General features: G+C 29.7%; 1 protein-coding gene and 1 pseudogene across 2 annotated transcripts; both read left to right on the top strand.

Annotated features, from left to right (window-relative positions):
• Positions 1–4,798: 4,798 nt before the first annotated feature.
• On the top strand, positions 4,799–7,935 carry LOC146918395 (polyol transporter 5-like; annotated as a pseudogene). Its single transcript, XR_015016179.1, has 3 exons — positions 4,799–5,116; positions 5,291–5,809; positions 6,919–7,935. The product of XR_015016179.1 is annotated as a polyol transporter 5-like (transcript).
• Positions 7,936–12,365: 4,430 nt separating this feature from the next.
• On the top strand, positions 12,366–13,569 carry LOC146918394 (uncharacterized). Its single transcript, XM_085720044.1, has one exon. It carries the CDS (start codon positions 12,752–12,754, stop codon positions 13,271–13,273), a length of 522 nt encoding a protein of 173 aa, XP_085576170.1. The 5' UTR covers positions 12,366–12,751; the 3' UTR covers positions 13,274–13,569.
• The last annotated feature ends 1,398 nt before the right edge of the window (positions 13,570–14,967 follow it).

The following is a 14,967-nucleotide window of genomic DNA, read 5'->3' as shown; positions in this document are numbered from 1 at the left end:
ATTGCATGTTGTCTAAAATGAATGGTTCATATCAAGCTTGCCTAATTATTGCAAGCTATCAAGTATTACACAAGAAATAGTATTAAGTGTACGTGACATGCTGACCGGTGCCCCTCATGCGTTAGTTAAAAAAGTTAAAAGTAAAAATTGTTTATTGAAAACAACAAATTTTTTACTTTTAAAAAGTTGAATATACAACTTTTCCATACTCTTCAATATAATATTTCTATATTAATTTTCTTAACTAATGATCTAGAGACACTGATTAATATTTCCCTTAGTTTATTAAAACTAGTAAAAAGACAAGCATTGCATCTATCTTTTTTTTTCTTCCAAAAAAAGTATTAATAATAACAGTAACAATATTATACACGGGTCAGCCAGTGTCGTTTAAGCTTTATTTAATCTTTTTTTTTTTTGAAAGAAAATATCTAAGAGTTTTGATATTATAAACTTCTTTGAAGTATATTCTAATACGTTCATTACTTGGAGATTAGCCGTATCGAAGTTAATTACTTCTTTGACAGGCTTCATTTGTTGAATTTTTAGTATTCTATAATACTAGCACTTTTCTTATGAACATTCTATAGTATCTTTTGTGATCATTATATAATATTACAAACTAAGGAATATCCTTTCTGAGATTTGTATTCACATTCAATTTGTGTTCATATTAGTTATCCTTCAATTTTGTTCAACATTCTTTTTAACCATGTTATTATGCAAACTCACTTGGATTGGTTTGATTGTATTGATTTGAAATATTGGAGTATAATCATTTCAATGTTTTATGTTCGATTTTTCACTGTGTTAATTTCGGTGAACTAGTTTGACTTCTTAAAGAAAAAAACATATTATTATGCAAAATATATCTACCAACTTTGTTGATGATTAATTTTCATTTGAAAATGTGGCTTGTCATCTTTAGTGGAGTCTTGTCTCTTTAACCACATTTTTCTTTTTTCACTATAAGATTTGATCATGAGATCTTGTTTAAGAGTCTAAATTCAGTTCCACTCAAGTCTATGTAATATTGATTTCTTTTTCATGTAATCCGAGGAGTTCTTTATTTTATTTTTTGTTATTATTTTTCTTTCATGCGTTAAGTTTATATCATCATATCTTTATTTTTCAATTTGTCTGAAAATAAAATTTTAGCATATAGGTAAACAAATTATTGATATATTTAGCTAAGTATAATTTGTCAAAAAAAAATAAAATAATGCGATAAATATGAAATGTATTTCAAATTCAAACAAAGTATATCCTATTCTTTATTTGACTCGTTTTATGACGTTTGCCTATATCAAATGTATGTTTATATACTCGTGTTGTCTTAATGCATAAAATATTTGTTTAATTCTTGTAAAAAAAATTGTTTAATATGAACGAGTAAATAAAAAAATTGTTTAATATGAACGAGTAAATAAATTTAGTAACATACATTAATATGTTTTATACTATTAGAACAATAAGTCAAATCATATCATTTTTGATTTAATAAGTATATTTTTTTTAATGTGTACGAGTAAATAAATCTAATAACATACATTAATATGTTTCATATCATTAGAACAATAAGTTACATCATATCATTTTTTATTCAATAATAAAACTTACTAATTTAATGGTAGAAATAAGCTTTTGCGTGATACAAGATTCATCTAAGACGTGCACCATAAATTTGACCATAAAATAATATCAAGTATACAAAATCTTAAAAAAAATATAAATGAATTTCCGACTGGTCAACATGAATATGGTAATGAGTGACAAAGATTACAACTTCTCAGCCAAGCCAATACGTGAAGCTAAATCAAATTAAATTGTGCACGACTGTCACAGGCCTAGTAATAATAATATACTATGTATAATCACAAACATCATAGTCATAGATGTTAATCAAATTAAATTGTGCACTATTGTCACATGCCTAGTAATATAGTATGTATAACCACAAGCATCATTGTCATAGATATTAATCAAAACGACATGATCCAGAAGCTGCTGAGTCTGAACGACAAACACACGCAGAAATAGGGACAACTATATTCATGCCACCTTGTTTGTTTTTACTCAATTATTAAGAAATGTACAAACAAGTGTTTCACATCAAAAAAACTCTAAAACTTAATAAGTTGTTTCATTTAAAGGGTAAAAGGTTCAAATTTAGACGTACTATTTCTGAAAATTTGATTCTACTCGTTCAATTTTTTAATGCATTCAGGATAATCGTGGTCATTGGATTTTTTAATGCATTCAGGATAATCGTGGTCATCGTTTTCTTGAATATGAGGTCGGATTCTCTCTAATTTACTACTTTTTATTTGCTAATCCATTAATGAAAGAGAAAATATGTGTGAACTTGATTTTCTGAATTTGTAAGCCATAAATTTGAATCCTTTAAAGGGAAACACCTTAAAGATTTTCTTAAGTAATAAAACACTTACACGTTTAATTAATAATCAATTATTACAAGGTTGGCATAGGATAAAAACAACATGGGAGCAATTGCGAATAAGTTATTCCAAGCTCAATAATTTAAACTTTTCCAAATACATAGAGAACCATTTCAAATAATTTATCAAATTAATCACCATTGTCATGATATTTTTGAGTGATTTTGTTGTCTTATGCTCTATCTTTTTTTCTCCAAAAGTGATGCATGAAAAACCCACAAAATATATTAACCAAAAGAAGAGGGAGACTAGGTCAAGGAACTTTTTAAAAGGTACTAATAACTTTGAAATTGGGTATATCCAACCTATTTATATTATTCCATCATGAAAAAGTCAGGTAAATCTTCTATCTATAAAGCCGAATAGAAAAAAGACAAAGTAAGATCAAAATTGACCAACCTATCTGCACAAACATTCTCTTCCTAGTATATATGCATAGCAAAAATTGTCTTATGCTCTCAACATCCCAAGTAATTATTTTTATGTTATTTTTATTTATACATCCAAAAACATAATAAATGACATCTTTCAATAATTTTTTGAAAAGGGAGAGTATCTGTTGGCATTTTTACGAGAGAAGAGGAGTTTAATAATTATAACATGAATATGTTTAATCTATGGTCATTTTCCTTAAAAAAGATGACATTGATAAAATAAAATATAATTCAAATGGTTTTAATACTTTGATATAGTTCTAGAAAAGTGATTTTAATACTTCATACGAAATGAAATATAAGCAAAAGTGGTTGGTAAAAAGTCAATATACATGGTTAAAAATTTAGTTGACATATCAACTTTTTAACTACTCTTTTTGTTTATATTTCATTCCAGAAGAAGTACTATAGTATGAAATGCTACCGAAAAGTAATAGTGATGGATTTGGTCCACAGGCAAGGGATTCGAGTTCCTTAAGCAAACAATAATGTAAACTACCTACCTACCTATAACATATAACAAAAAACAACAATACTAATAAGTAAAATAAAAATTACTCTAGCATAAAATAAATCCGAGCTACTGATATACATGAACAATTGTTTTGTATACCTACGAGCATCCACAATGAGCGCTGTTTCGTCTAATTAGTACAATTGTTTTGTAAACCTACGAGCATCCATAATGTCGACTATTTCGCCTAATTAGTACAAAGTTAAATAGATACTCCCATTATGAAGTAATACATTTGTTTGTGATTTGTTGACAATGAATTTGTTTTTACACAAAAAATATATTAAAATTAAATTGGTATGAAAAATGTGAAAATCAATTAACAAGGACAAATTTTTCTGAAAGGAAATAATGACTTTTATATGTAAATAAAACCACTTTAAATTTATACAAAAAAATCATTTTAAATTTATTAGTAAAAATATTTACAAATTTAGAAAACCAACTTTATAGAAAAGAACTAAAAAGGGAAATAAACTTTTTTTAGGGGAAAAGGGAAACAACTTAAATATTTTCTTAATTTTTATTTAATTTTTTAATTAATATCAACTTTACTAATTTTGAAAAGCCTTTTCACAGAAAAAACTTAAAAAGAAATCAACTTAAATATTTTCTCAATGTTCATTTAAAGGTTTTTTTTATTGTTGATAAGATCAATTTATTCTCTTTCATAAAAATAATTTCTCTAACAAAAATAAACAAAAAATTTATGAAGAGTGATCGATGCTCCAATTTAAGGTAGATGAGACCTTCAAATGGAGACTTAAACCCGAGACCTCGGTAAAAATTCAATTTCATAGGAAAAAAAGCTAAAAAGGAGAAAAAATATTTCTTAACTAGCAATTTACTTGTTCTTGTTAAAAACTAGCATTTGTTCAATGCAATATCCAATTTACTAATTTTATTGTAATTTTTCTTTATAAATTTTACCCTCCTTTACCAATCAATATTTACTATTACTCCCCTAAAAAATATAACTATTTTACTAATACTAGTTGATATTTGAAACATGAATATCCCTCGAAAAGATAGTTGAAAGATGAATATAGTCAACATTTGTTAATCATAGTTAGAATTAAATTTAAAAAAAAAGAGAGAAATTTAGAAAAGTAGACAACACATTGACAACCATAAATAATAATCAATTCTAGTCTATTAGCAAAAAGTTAAATAAAATAGTAAAATCTTGTCAAAAAAGCAATAATAAATTTGGGAAGGTGAATGAATAGCTGGACACAATAATCACGTGGTCGACACGTCCCTTTCATTATGATTCATAGATACAATCTTTTTTGAAGAAAAAAAAAATTTATATAACAATTATTCTGGTCAATAACCCATTGGTTTTGCATTCATAATATTATATTATTACTATATTCCTAGATTTTTATATGCTAACATCTTTTCATAATGTTGCTGTCACAAAACATGTTTTTTATGTGATGTTTTGTGTCATATAAATTTCCAATAAACCATTTTGATTTTCTGTTTTTTTTCAATTCATTCATATATGCAAGAAAATAATTCTGCTATGGATGAATTGAATAAGCAGCCCAATTATTCTTATCATCCTCTTCCTGGTTCAGATTCCAATGTTGATCAAAATAATAATGAAGAAGATTGTCACAAAAACAAGGTTTATCATCTCAATAAATATGCACTTGCTGGTGCTATTTTGGCTTCCACAAATTCAATTCTCTTAGGCTATGGTAAGTTTAAATATTTTTACTTTAATTATATGAAAAAAAACCATGTTAATTTATAATTATCAATAAATTTTGAATGAAAAAAAAATTATTAAATCAAAGATCAATTTTTGATGAAAATTTACATGAGGGTACTAGTAAATTATGAAAAAATTTGATTTTTTATTTATTTTGCAGATATTGGTGTGATGAGTGGTGCTGTGATATACATAAGAAAAGATTTGAAAATATCATCAGTTCAAGTTGAAATTCTAGTAGGATGTTTGAATGTTTGTTCATTGATTGGATCATTAGTATCAGGGAAAATTTCTGATATGATTGGAAGAAGATATACAATAATGGTAGCAGCATTAACATTTTTAATAGGTGCATTATTAATGGGATTAGCACCATCATTTACATTCTTAATGTTTGGTCGTGTAATAGCTGGCATTGGTGTTGGTTTTTCTCTTATGATTTCACCTGTTTATGTTGCTGAACTTTCACCTGATCTTACAAGAGGTTTTTTAACTTCACTTCCTGAAGTTTTTATAAGTTTTGGTATTTTACTTGGTTATGTATCAAACTATGCTCTTTCTTCTCTTCCAATTGGTTTGAATTGGAGAATCATGCTTGGTATTGCTGCATTACCTGCAATTCTTGTAGCACTTGGTGTTTTAGCTATGCCTGAATCTCCTAGATGGCTTGTAATGAAAGGTAATTTTCGGTATGACTCATAGTTGTCAGCACAATTATAAAGTGTTAAAAACTTGAACCGAACCGTCAGACCAAACTGAACCTGACAAAAAATCGAGTTCACGTATGGAACGAAGCAATTTGGTCCGTTTCTTGAATTATCTGTCATAATTCGTGTATTTTCGGCATTATCTGTCATAATTCGTGTATTTTCGGCATGGTTCAGTTTGGTTAATGGCTCAACTCAGTTTTTTGGTTTTGTAAACACTCTTAATATTCTATTTGATTGTTTTATTTTTAACCGTCCGAATATCAGTTAATAATTGCAATTCGGTTCACAAAGAATAAGTTCGATTCAAATAGGTATAGTTCAATTTTTAGAAAAGGTAGTTTCAGTGTGGAAATATAGTACCGGTTCGCCAAACCTTACGCTAGTTTGGTCGGTTTCTTGAATTATCTGTCATAATTCGGGTATGTTCGGCCTGGTTCAGTTTGGTTTGCAGCCCAATTCAGTTTTTTGGTTTCTTTAATACTCGTGATATTCGTTTGTTCGATTTTAGGTTTTTTTAACCGTCCTAATATCAGTTATAAATTGCAATTCGATTCACAAAGAATAAGTTCGATTCAAATAGGTATAGTTAAGTTTTTTGAAAACGTAGTTTCGGTGTGGAAATATAGAACCGGTGCGCCAAACCTTTATGCTAGTTTGGTTCGGGACAAACCATTAACAGTTCGGTTTGATTTTACCGAACTGTTCTAACGATTAAGTTTGGTTCAGATTTCTTCCTGCAGTGAACCATTGAACCGTAGTATTTATTTATATACAAGTTGTACTAAGGGCACAACGCTCTCCAGAAGGGTCCAAACGACCTTGGGTGCGTCCTCCTAAGGGGGCCGCCTCAGAAGGCTTCTAGAAGCGCCTAGAACACTCTAAACGTAACTTAGGGTCCAAGTTGCTTGGGGCCTAAGTCACGGAAATACAAGCCCATAAAACAAAGGAACTGCAGCTGCTTTGCGGTCCGAAACTTAGGCACAATTGGATAAACTTCGTTACCAAATTTCATATGATTTTCTGTATGTGTTTTTCTTCTTATTTTTATTCTTTTAAACCGGAGTTTCTTTTCCAACAGGTAAACTTGAAGAAGCAAAACAAGTTTTGATTAGAACATCAGAGAATAAAGGTGAAGCTGAATTTAGGCTTTCAGAAATTTCACAAGCAGCTTCAAATTCTAGTAGTACTTCTTCTAGGCATGGACAAGGGGTGTGGAAGGAATTGCTAATTACACCGACACGTCCTGTATTAAGGATTCTTATAGCTGCAGTTGGTATTAATTTTTTCATGCAAGCTTCTGGAAATGATGCTGTTATATATTACAGTCCTGAAGTGTTTAGAGAAGCTGGAGTTAAAGGTGAGAAACAACTATTTGGTGTGACAATCATAATGGGAATAGCAAAGACATGTTTTGTTCTATTTTCAGCATTGGTTTTAGACAGATTTGGAAGAAGGCCCATGTTGTTGTTGGGCTCATCAGGTATGGCAGTGTCATTATTTGGGCTTGGAATGGGCTGTACTTTCCTTCACAATTCAGATGAAAAGCCCATGTGGGCTATTGCTTTGTGTGTAGTTGCTGTTTGTGCTGCTGTTTCATTTTTTTCTATTGGGCTTGGGCCTACAACATGGGTTCATCAGAAATTTTTCCTATGAGGTTAAGGGCACAAGGGACAAGCTTGGCAATTTCTGTGAACCGTTTGATTAGTGGTGTAGTGTCTATGTCATTTCTTAGTATCTCAGAGGAAATCACTTTTGGAGGCATGTTTTTTGTGCTTGCTGGTGTAATGGTTTTAGCTACACTTTTCTTTTATTATTTTTTACCAGAAACTAGAGGAAAAAGCTTAGAGGAGATTGAAGCTTTGTTTGAAGACGAGTTACGTTGAAATCTCGAAACCGAATTCCCTAGAATTGCCAACATTCCGACTTTGATATCTGCATCGTCTGATCTCGATTCAACAGTCACTTTTTCAGTGACTATGTGAATGTCGATATTTGGCTATCGAGGAAATACGGATTCTTGAATCTCATAGTAAGCTTAAGAATGGTAGAATTAGTTTTATTTTTTTTAGGCAAACATAGTTATATTGTTGTTAAAGGAATAGACATGTAAATGCAACTTTTTATTTTTTAAGTTTGATACATTGTTTTGGCTGCTAAGGCAAGTAATTGGATGAATTTTGGAAATATGGCTTGATTGGTTTGATAGATTGGACCACATGGATTGCTTGGAATTTGGTGCTTCCATATTTCAATACATGAATTTTTCCTTGTGAGTGTGTATATACTATACTATAATCTTCATGGATTTTCTGCAATATTTAATGAAGTACAAAGAAATAATCTTAGGCTTGAATTGTTTCAATTGTTTTAAGGAAATGAATTCCCTCAAGTGGAAATTGGAAATTGTTCATGCTATTTTATGTGACAAGTTACATCTTATCATTAGACCAAATTATACACGAGCACGGCCACTAAAATAAAAATTGGCAACATCGTGCCATAAAAGGTTAACATAACCTGAACGAGCGTGGGGAGGATATGTGAACCTCTAGGTAGTGAAAGAGCCTAACCTGCAATCCAGTTCGTAGTTTGATTTGTTTGTCAATAGATGTGAATAACTTGTACATGCCAATCTCTCGTCATAAGGTGATTGATGAGAGAGACCGGAGAGGCGCAAGGGTGAGGAGGATGACACCCATTGTTCATAGAGAAATTGCCAGTGCCGAATCCGACTCAATCGAAACAAATTTGTAATCTTTCTCCCAAACAATTTGAAGAATAGTTAGAATACCCCAAATCTCAGTCAATAGGACCAAGCAGCAAGCCATACTGCAAGCCACACCACAAACCCAAGCGCCAAATTCGTCCCTTAATACCCCATCAACAAGCAACTTTTAAATATATATATTTTTTTAATATCCTTACTACCATTTTTAATATTTAAAAGCATCTCCTATCTTATAATATTTTATGGCTCAAATTTAATGGACTATCAATTCACAAGAGAGGATCTATCCCTTGTTTTAAATAAAATTAAACAAACAAAAAAACTTGGAAACATTTTTATTTATTTTGTACAATATTTCTTCTCTATTACGATTTAAATTGAATGGCCTGGAATAAATTTATTTTTATTTGATAAAAATACTAAACGACAGAATAATTTTGTCAAGATATTGAAGCAGGATAATACTTGTTGGCTTGGAGAAAGACAAATTGTTTTTCATTGCATATAGTATATAATGAAGAAGCCTAAAGGTCTTTCATTTTTCCGGGTTATATCCAGGCTTTTGTTTTGTTATAAATACTTTGGGTTTAATTTTTTGTGTATTTGTCATAGTTCATTCTCTTGGAAATAATTCTATTGGAAGTATTGTTGAGCATAAAATGGTAGCACATATCTCATAGTTAAATTTAAACTTTGGTTTATCTTATTGTGAGAGACTATCTCCTTCCACTACACTCAACTTCCGTTGATACATGAAGAAGTAGAGACTATCTATTTTTCCTATCTCAAGATATTAACAGGGTGCATGAGTGTCTAAAGATCATTTTCAAAGTCAATGTATTTAAATCAATATGTTATTACTTATTATTAGCATGTGACATCTTTTTTGGTCGAATAGTCTAGTGGTGAGAATCATACATATTAAGCATGAAGAAGTAAAGAATTGCATGTTCGAACCCACGCCCGACACATCAAATATTTATGCAATTATCATCTGAGTTATACTTAATGGATATGATACGATTATTTCTATATGAGTAATTCAACTGATTTGAATTTAAGGAAAGAGTTGGAGGTCCCGAGCTAAAACTTAAAAAATGAGTAAATATTTAGTTGAGCAACCAACTATTAATTTTTTTTGACAAAAAAAACCAACTAATTGATATAGTCCATCCGGTTCTATTTATAAAAAAACATTTGACTTTTTTGATTCATTGTATAAATAATGTATTTTGTCTATATTCTAGACAAGATACATTAATTACACAATGAATCTAAAAAGTCAACTTTTTCTTATAAGATAAGAGTATTATAATTTACCATTAAAAAAAAAAAGTTGGTTAAAGTAATACATATATATGGTTAAGTAATTATACACTTATGATTGAGTAAAATGAGGCAGATATAAATAGAAAGTTTCATATGTCTAACGGTGACTAATCAATCTTATATGGGGTTTTCTATCATCTTATCTTATATTAAGCACGAGTTCATACCACTATTGCTCTATCAATTAACACCATCTTGTTCCTTAATTTCTTGGATGTAGACAGGTTCCAAACTCTAGAAACTCATGGCCATTTTCAAATTAATTAATACTCAATCTTGCTTTGTAGATTAGGCTCACTTTTATATATTTACATCCTTATCAAATTTGGTGTATTGTTAGTTAGTCTTGGTCAATCAACTTTCACTGTATAATTAGCTATTAGTGACTAAGTAGCTGCTCTAGATTGCTGTATTCCTTATGTACAACATTACTATTTATCATACATCATATCCTTCTATCTACCCCTGTATATCTTATGGTATAAAGTGTTGATAAAGGACAAAAAAATTTAATTTATGGGACGTAAATGAAACCGGTGCTACTTGTTGCGTTGAAAAATAAATCCATAATGAAATAGTGGGCCTAAATTCTGTAAAATAGCTGGAATAATAACATAATGAAAGTAACACCACACATGTCAAAGACCAGAAATAATGAACCAAGGATATGCTATTGTCAAAACTATAGACATGGATTGAATTGAACCCCTTCTTGTTATGAACATGACATTTGTTTCATAGCTTCTCGAGATTAAATTGTTATGCAGCATTAATGAATGGCTAACAATAAACTTATAATTATTTATACACTTCTTCAAAAAAAAATATTTATACACATATTCGTGAACACATCGATCAATAATATTTTTATCAAATATAAATGTTATGCAAGTTGACAACTTTTAACTTAACTTATAAAAATATCGAAATTGTTAGACGGGATGCATCAATCACTTATGCAAGTCCAGAAGTCTTAAGCAATTTTGACATTGTAAAATGCGTTGAACTTTTCACATAAATCCAAAGGTGCTAGCTGGATATGAGATTAACTTTTATTTATTTTTTTAACTTTTATTGAAGCTGGATGAAAATGTTCAGGGAGTGAAGAGACTTGATAGATAAAAGCCCAAGGCCTGTATATTTGTATTTAAACATATCTTTTATTTTAATTTTCTTTGAAAGAAATATAGGTAGAAAGTAGTATAAAAATAAGTATTATATCTTCCAAAATTAAGAAACAAAGAAAAAAGTGTTACATACTTTTTCTTAATAACTTACTCATTAAGATTTGAAGCCATTATTTTTTCCATCCTATGAGCTTCTCGCTCGCCCTATTTTGATTCTAAAATCTAAAATATTTCAACGTGTTTTTGGAGGTTTTATATGGAGTTTTTATGCAGTTCAGATTCTAAAATCCAAACTGCATAGGACGCGTGAGAAACTCAATGGAAAAAGACACAGTAAAATTTGAAATTCCTTGGATTTGAAAGTAACAATACATTGCTTTTACAAAAAATAGTGAAAATACATTGCTGCGTTAGACATGTTTGGTCATTGTCAGTCACATGTTACTGTGTTAGGAAGGTTTTTCTTCATCTTCTACTCAAACTTGGGCAATGTTCAACTTGTCAAGCAAATGCTACATTTAGTTTTTTTTTTTTCTTTGAATAGTAAATATCAGTACAATTTTATTGTTGCTGCAATTCTTTCAATTTAATTAACAAGCCAACCTTATAACTCTTTATACTACAATAAATAAAGTGTGGCAAAATGTTTTAATATATGTAGAATTTTATATGAAGTCTACTTGTATATTTTTTAAGATACAATTCTGTTTGAGATCTAAAGAGTAACATAGATATAGTTGATCCTCTTTCTATTTTTTATTTTTATATAATTAAGGTATGCCATCACATCACCACTAATAAAGATATACATTTTTCTAAACTTTTCATTCACATCAATTATTATACTGACTTGAGCGTTGAAATACATGTAAAAACACATTGTCCATCATCAACGTCATGATTTCACCACCATTCGGATAATTGTTTTTCTATCGATTTACCAGTTAATCTTTGAATTTGTTCAAAACAAGTACTCCATTCTTATTAATGAGTATTCGTTCTTATTCCATTAGCCACCCTATTAAATACTTTACTAAGTATATGGCATATTGTAAATGAGAGTGACTCATCTGTAATATCGTTGGTTCAACTCTTACCGATCGCGTATAGATTTCTTTGATGGATAATCTATAAATAACTCTATAAATGTTCTCTGAGTCTTGTGGTCTGTTCTGACCCTGATGAGCTCCGGAATTCAACTCACATAAACTTTTACGAAAAAAATAAAACATGAGAAGGAAGAGGAATATGATTATTGAATAGTGATTAGGAGAAAAGATACCATAAATAAGAAACAAAATAGTTCAAATAAGTCCAATTCAACAACCACCCACTCCTCTCATTTTCTCAAACAAACTACAACACACCAACTCCACCATCAAAAGTACAAGCAACGAAACTAACAAAAAAACTTGTTTTTAAAATCAAAATAAAAAGAAACCCTCACAATCTTCCAAGGTTAGAATTTGTAGGGTCAAGTTAGGAACACAAGAGACAACACAACACATGAGCTTGTGAAGACCAAACAGCACAAACAAAAACAAAGCAAAAACCAAAATCTCTTTATTAACTCATCTTCTTCAATCACCTCTATAAAGAAATTTTTTCAATAAAATCATCACCAACTACAATATTTGTCTCTTCTCTTCATCAAAGGTATTGCATTTTACAATTATTATACAAAAAAAAAAAATAGTACTATCTATAGCTATAAACAAGCATCACCAATGCTACTAAGAAGCTCTATTACTACCACTAAGAAGTTCTTCAAAAACACATTGAAGAACTTCAAGTCCTTATTCTCTTCTGACTACGAAAAGCTTCCAAAAAGTGCTTCACCTCATAATCACTTATCTTATTCTCTAGCTGCAAATCATGTCATGGACATGAACATTAACAACACTAATGGTGGCTATATGAAATTGCCTAATGCAAGTCCTTCTGAGGAGAAAAATCGGGCGAAGAAAAGAGAGGTTTTCGACAACAAAAACAACGAGAAGAGATTGACCCTTCAAAGAGGAAAGCAAAAAGATTCATCATATACTTCTAAGGATATGAAAGAAAGAAAATATTGTATGGTAAAAGAGAAATTGAGGGAATTAGAGATGTTGGATGTAAGCAATGTGGATTATGCAATGGATATTGAAGAGGTTCTTTATTATTATTCAAGACTAACTTGTCCTGCTTATGTTGAAATTGTTGATAGATTCTTCATGGAAATTTACTCAGATCAGTGTGAGAGGTTTTGATTAATTTTTTTTTTTATATATTTTTTTTTATGTTTCTTAACTTGTTAATTAGTCTCTATGATTATTTAACAATTTTTTTTTCGTGAGTTGATTTTCATTGTTTATTGACATGATGTTTGTGGATAATAATTGATAGATGTTTGTGTTTGGTGTGTGTAAACAATTAAGATTTATATATATTGTTTAAATATTTTATTGATCAGTGTATGAATTAGGATAGTTATTATATTATATAGAAAGGTTCAGAATTGTTTCTGGAAATTGCCAATGATTATGAAAATAGTAGATAAATTGAAGATAATGTCTCATTGCCCTATGAGATAAAATAGTAAATATTGATAACTTTGGTTGCTCAATATTTAGGATAGGGAGGAACTTGAAAAATTCATATAAGCCTTTCTTTATATCTTAATTTTATTTTATGAACATTCTTCTTCTCTTGTCTATATATAAATGAATATAACCTTTATTTTTAAACTCCGAATACTCCTAATCATCTACATGATCATATTCTCGTTGAAAGAGAAGGATATGCGTTTTTATTTTATTTAGAGTCTGAAATATTGCCTTATTTTGTATGCATTGCCCAAATATAGGCCATTAAGTTGAAAATGTAGAAAATTGAAATCTCATGCATTTTCAAAAGATGAGACTCTAAAGGAGAAAATAATGGAAAATGCCAAGCATTTTTGTCGCGTCATTTTTCGGAGATCAATGCTATTTGATTAGCTTATTGACTCACTTTATTATTTCACGACTGAACATTTTATTTTTTTAAGAAAAGGGGAAAAAAAGTTCAAACACCCCATTTTGAAAAGATTTTAGGTTCGGGGGTTAGTTACATAAAGGGAAGGTGTTAGCACCCTTTATGTCCGTAGTACTCTACGGGAACCTCTTGGTTTTATCTAAATAATGTGCTATAACTTGCTTGTTTTTGAAAAAAAGATTTTTGAAATGATAAAAGAAAAGGAGGACCTAATTATCTACATTTTATTGATTTGGAAGGACGAGTGTCCTCTGCCTACGTACCCGTGAGGGATCAAAACCTCGTAGTTCGGGGTAAAAAAAAGACGTTTGATTGGTTGAGTGTTTTTTAGGTTTTTTTGAAAAAAAGGTTTTAAAATGAAAGAAAGCCAAAGTGGCAAGTGAGAATTTGTTTGTGTTTTTTTTTATATTCAAAAAGAGACTCAAAATGAAATTAAATTGATTAATGTTTGATTAAGAAAATAAAAGAAAAAAAGACGGCACTTGATTTAAGATCAAGGTTTATTAAAAAAAAATATTTTTGTTTGTGGTTTTCAAATAACTAGAATATAATTAAACTAACGGAGCATAAAGAAATAAAAGCGTAAGGACCCCATGGTGGCGTTGGACCACCACAAAGGCCTTTTACCTAAACTAACAAGCATAAAAGGCATACACGCACGCCCGCACACATACGCCTAAACTATTACATAAAACCTATTATACATGCTATGGTCTGCAGAGAAATAAATAAATTACATGAAAACCTATTTTTACATTCTAAATTCTATACAAGAAACGAAAATGAATAAATAATTTACATAAAGCCTATATACATTCTAATTCTATGTAAATAATTAAAAGACAAACAATTAAATAACGATGATGATACATATAAGTAAAATACGATGCAGGAATGGGTATAAAATAATAAGTAAAAAAGATGCATG

The sequence above is a fragment of the Medicago sativa genome, chromosome 6 (genome assembly GCF_051527215.1).
Source record: "Medicago sativa cultivar Bolivia chromosome 6, Bolivia_mono, whole genome shotgun sequence".
NCBI lineage: Eukaryota > Viridiplantae > Streptophyta > Magnoliopsida > Fabales > Fabaceae > Medicago > Medicago sativa.
The sequence above is the reverse complement of the archived record's forward strand: the minus strand, read 5'-3'. Positions and strand labels throughout refer to the sequence as shown.

Bases quoted from the DNA above. Each gene is read 5' to 3' on its own strand.
- LOC146918394 (XM_085720044.1), top strand. From the start codon at position 12,752: ATGCTACTAAGAAGCTCTATTACTACCACTAAGAAGTTCTTCAAAAAC.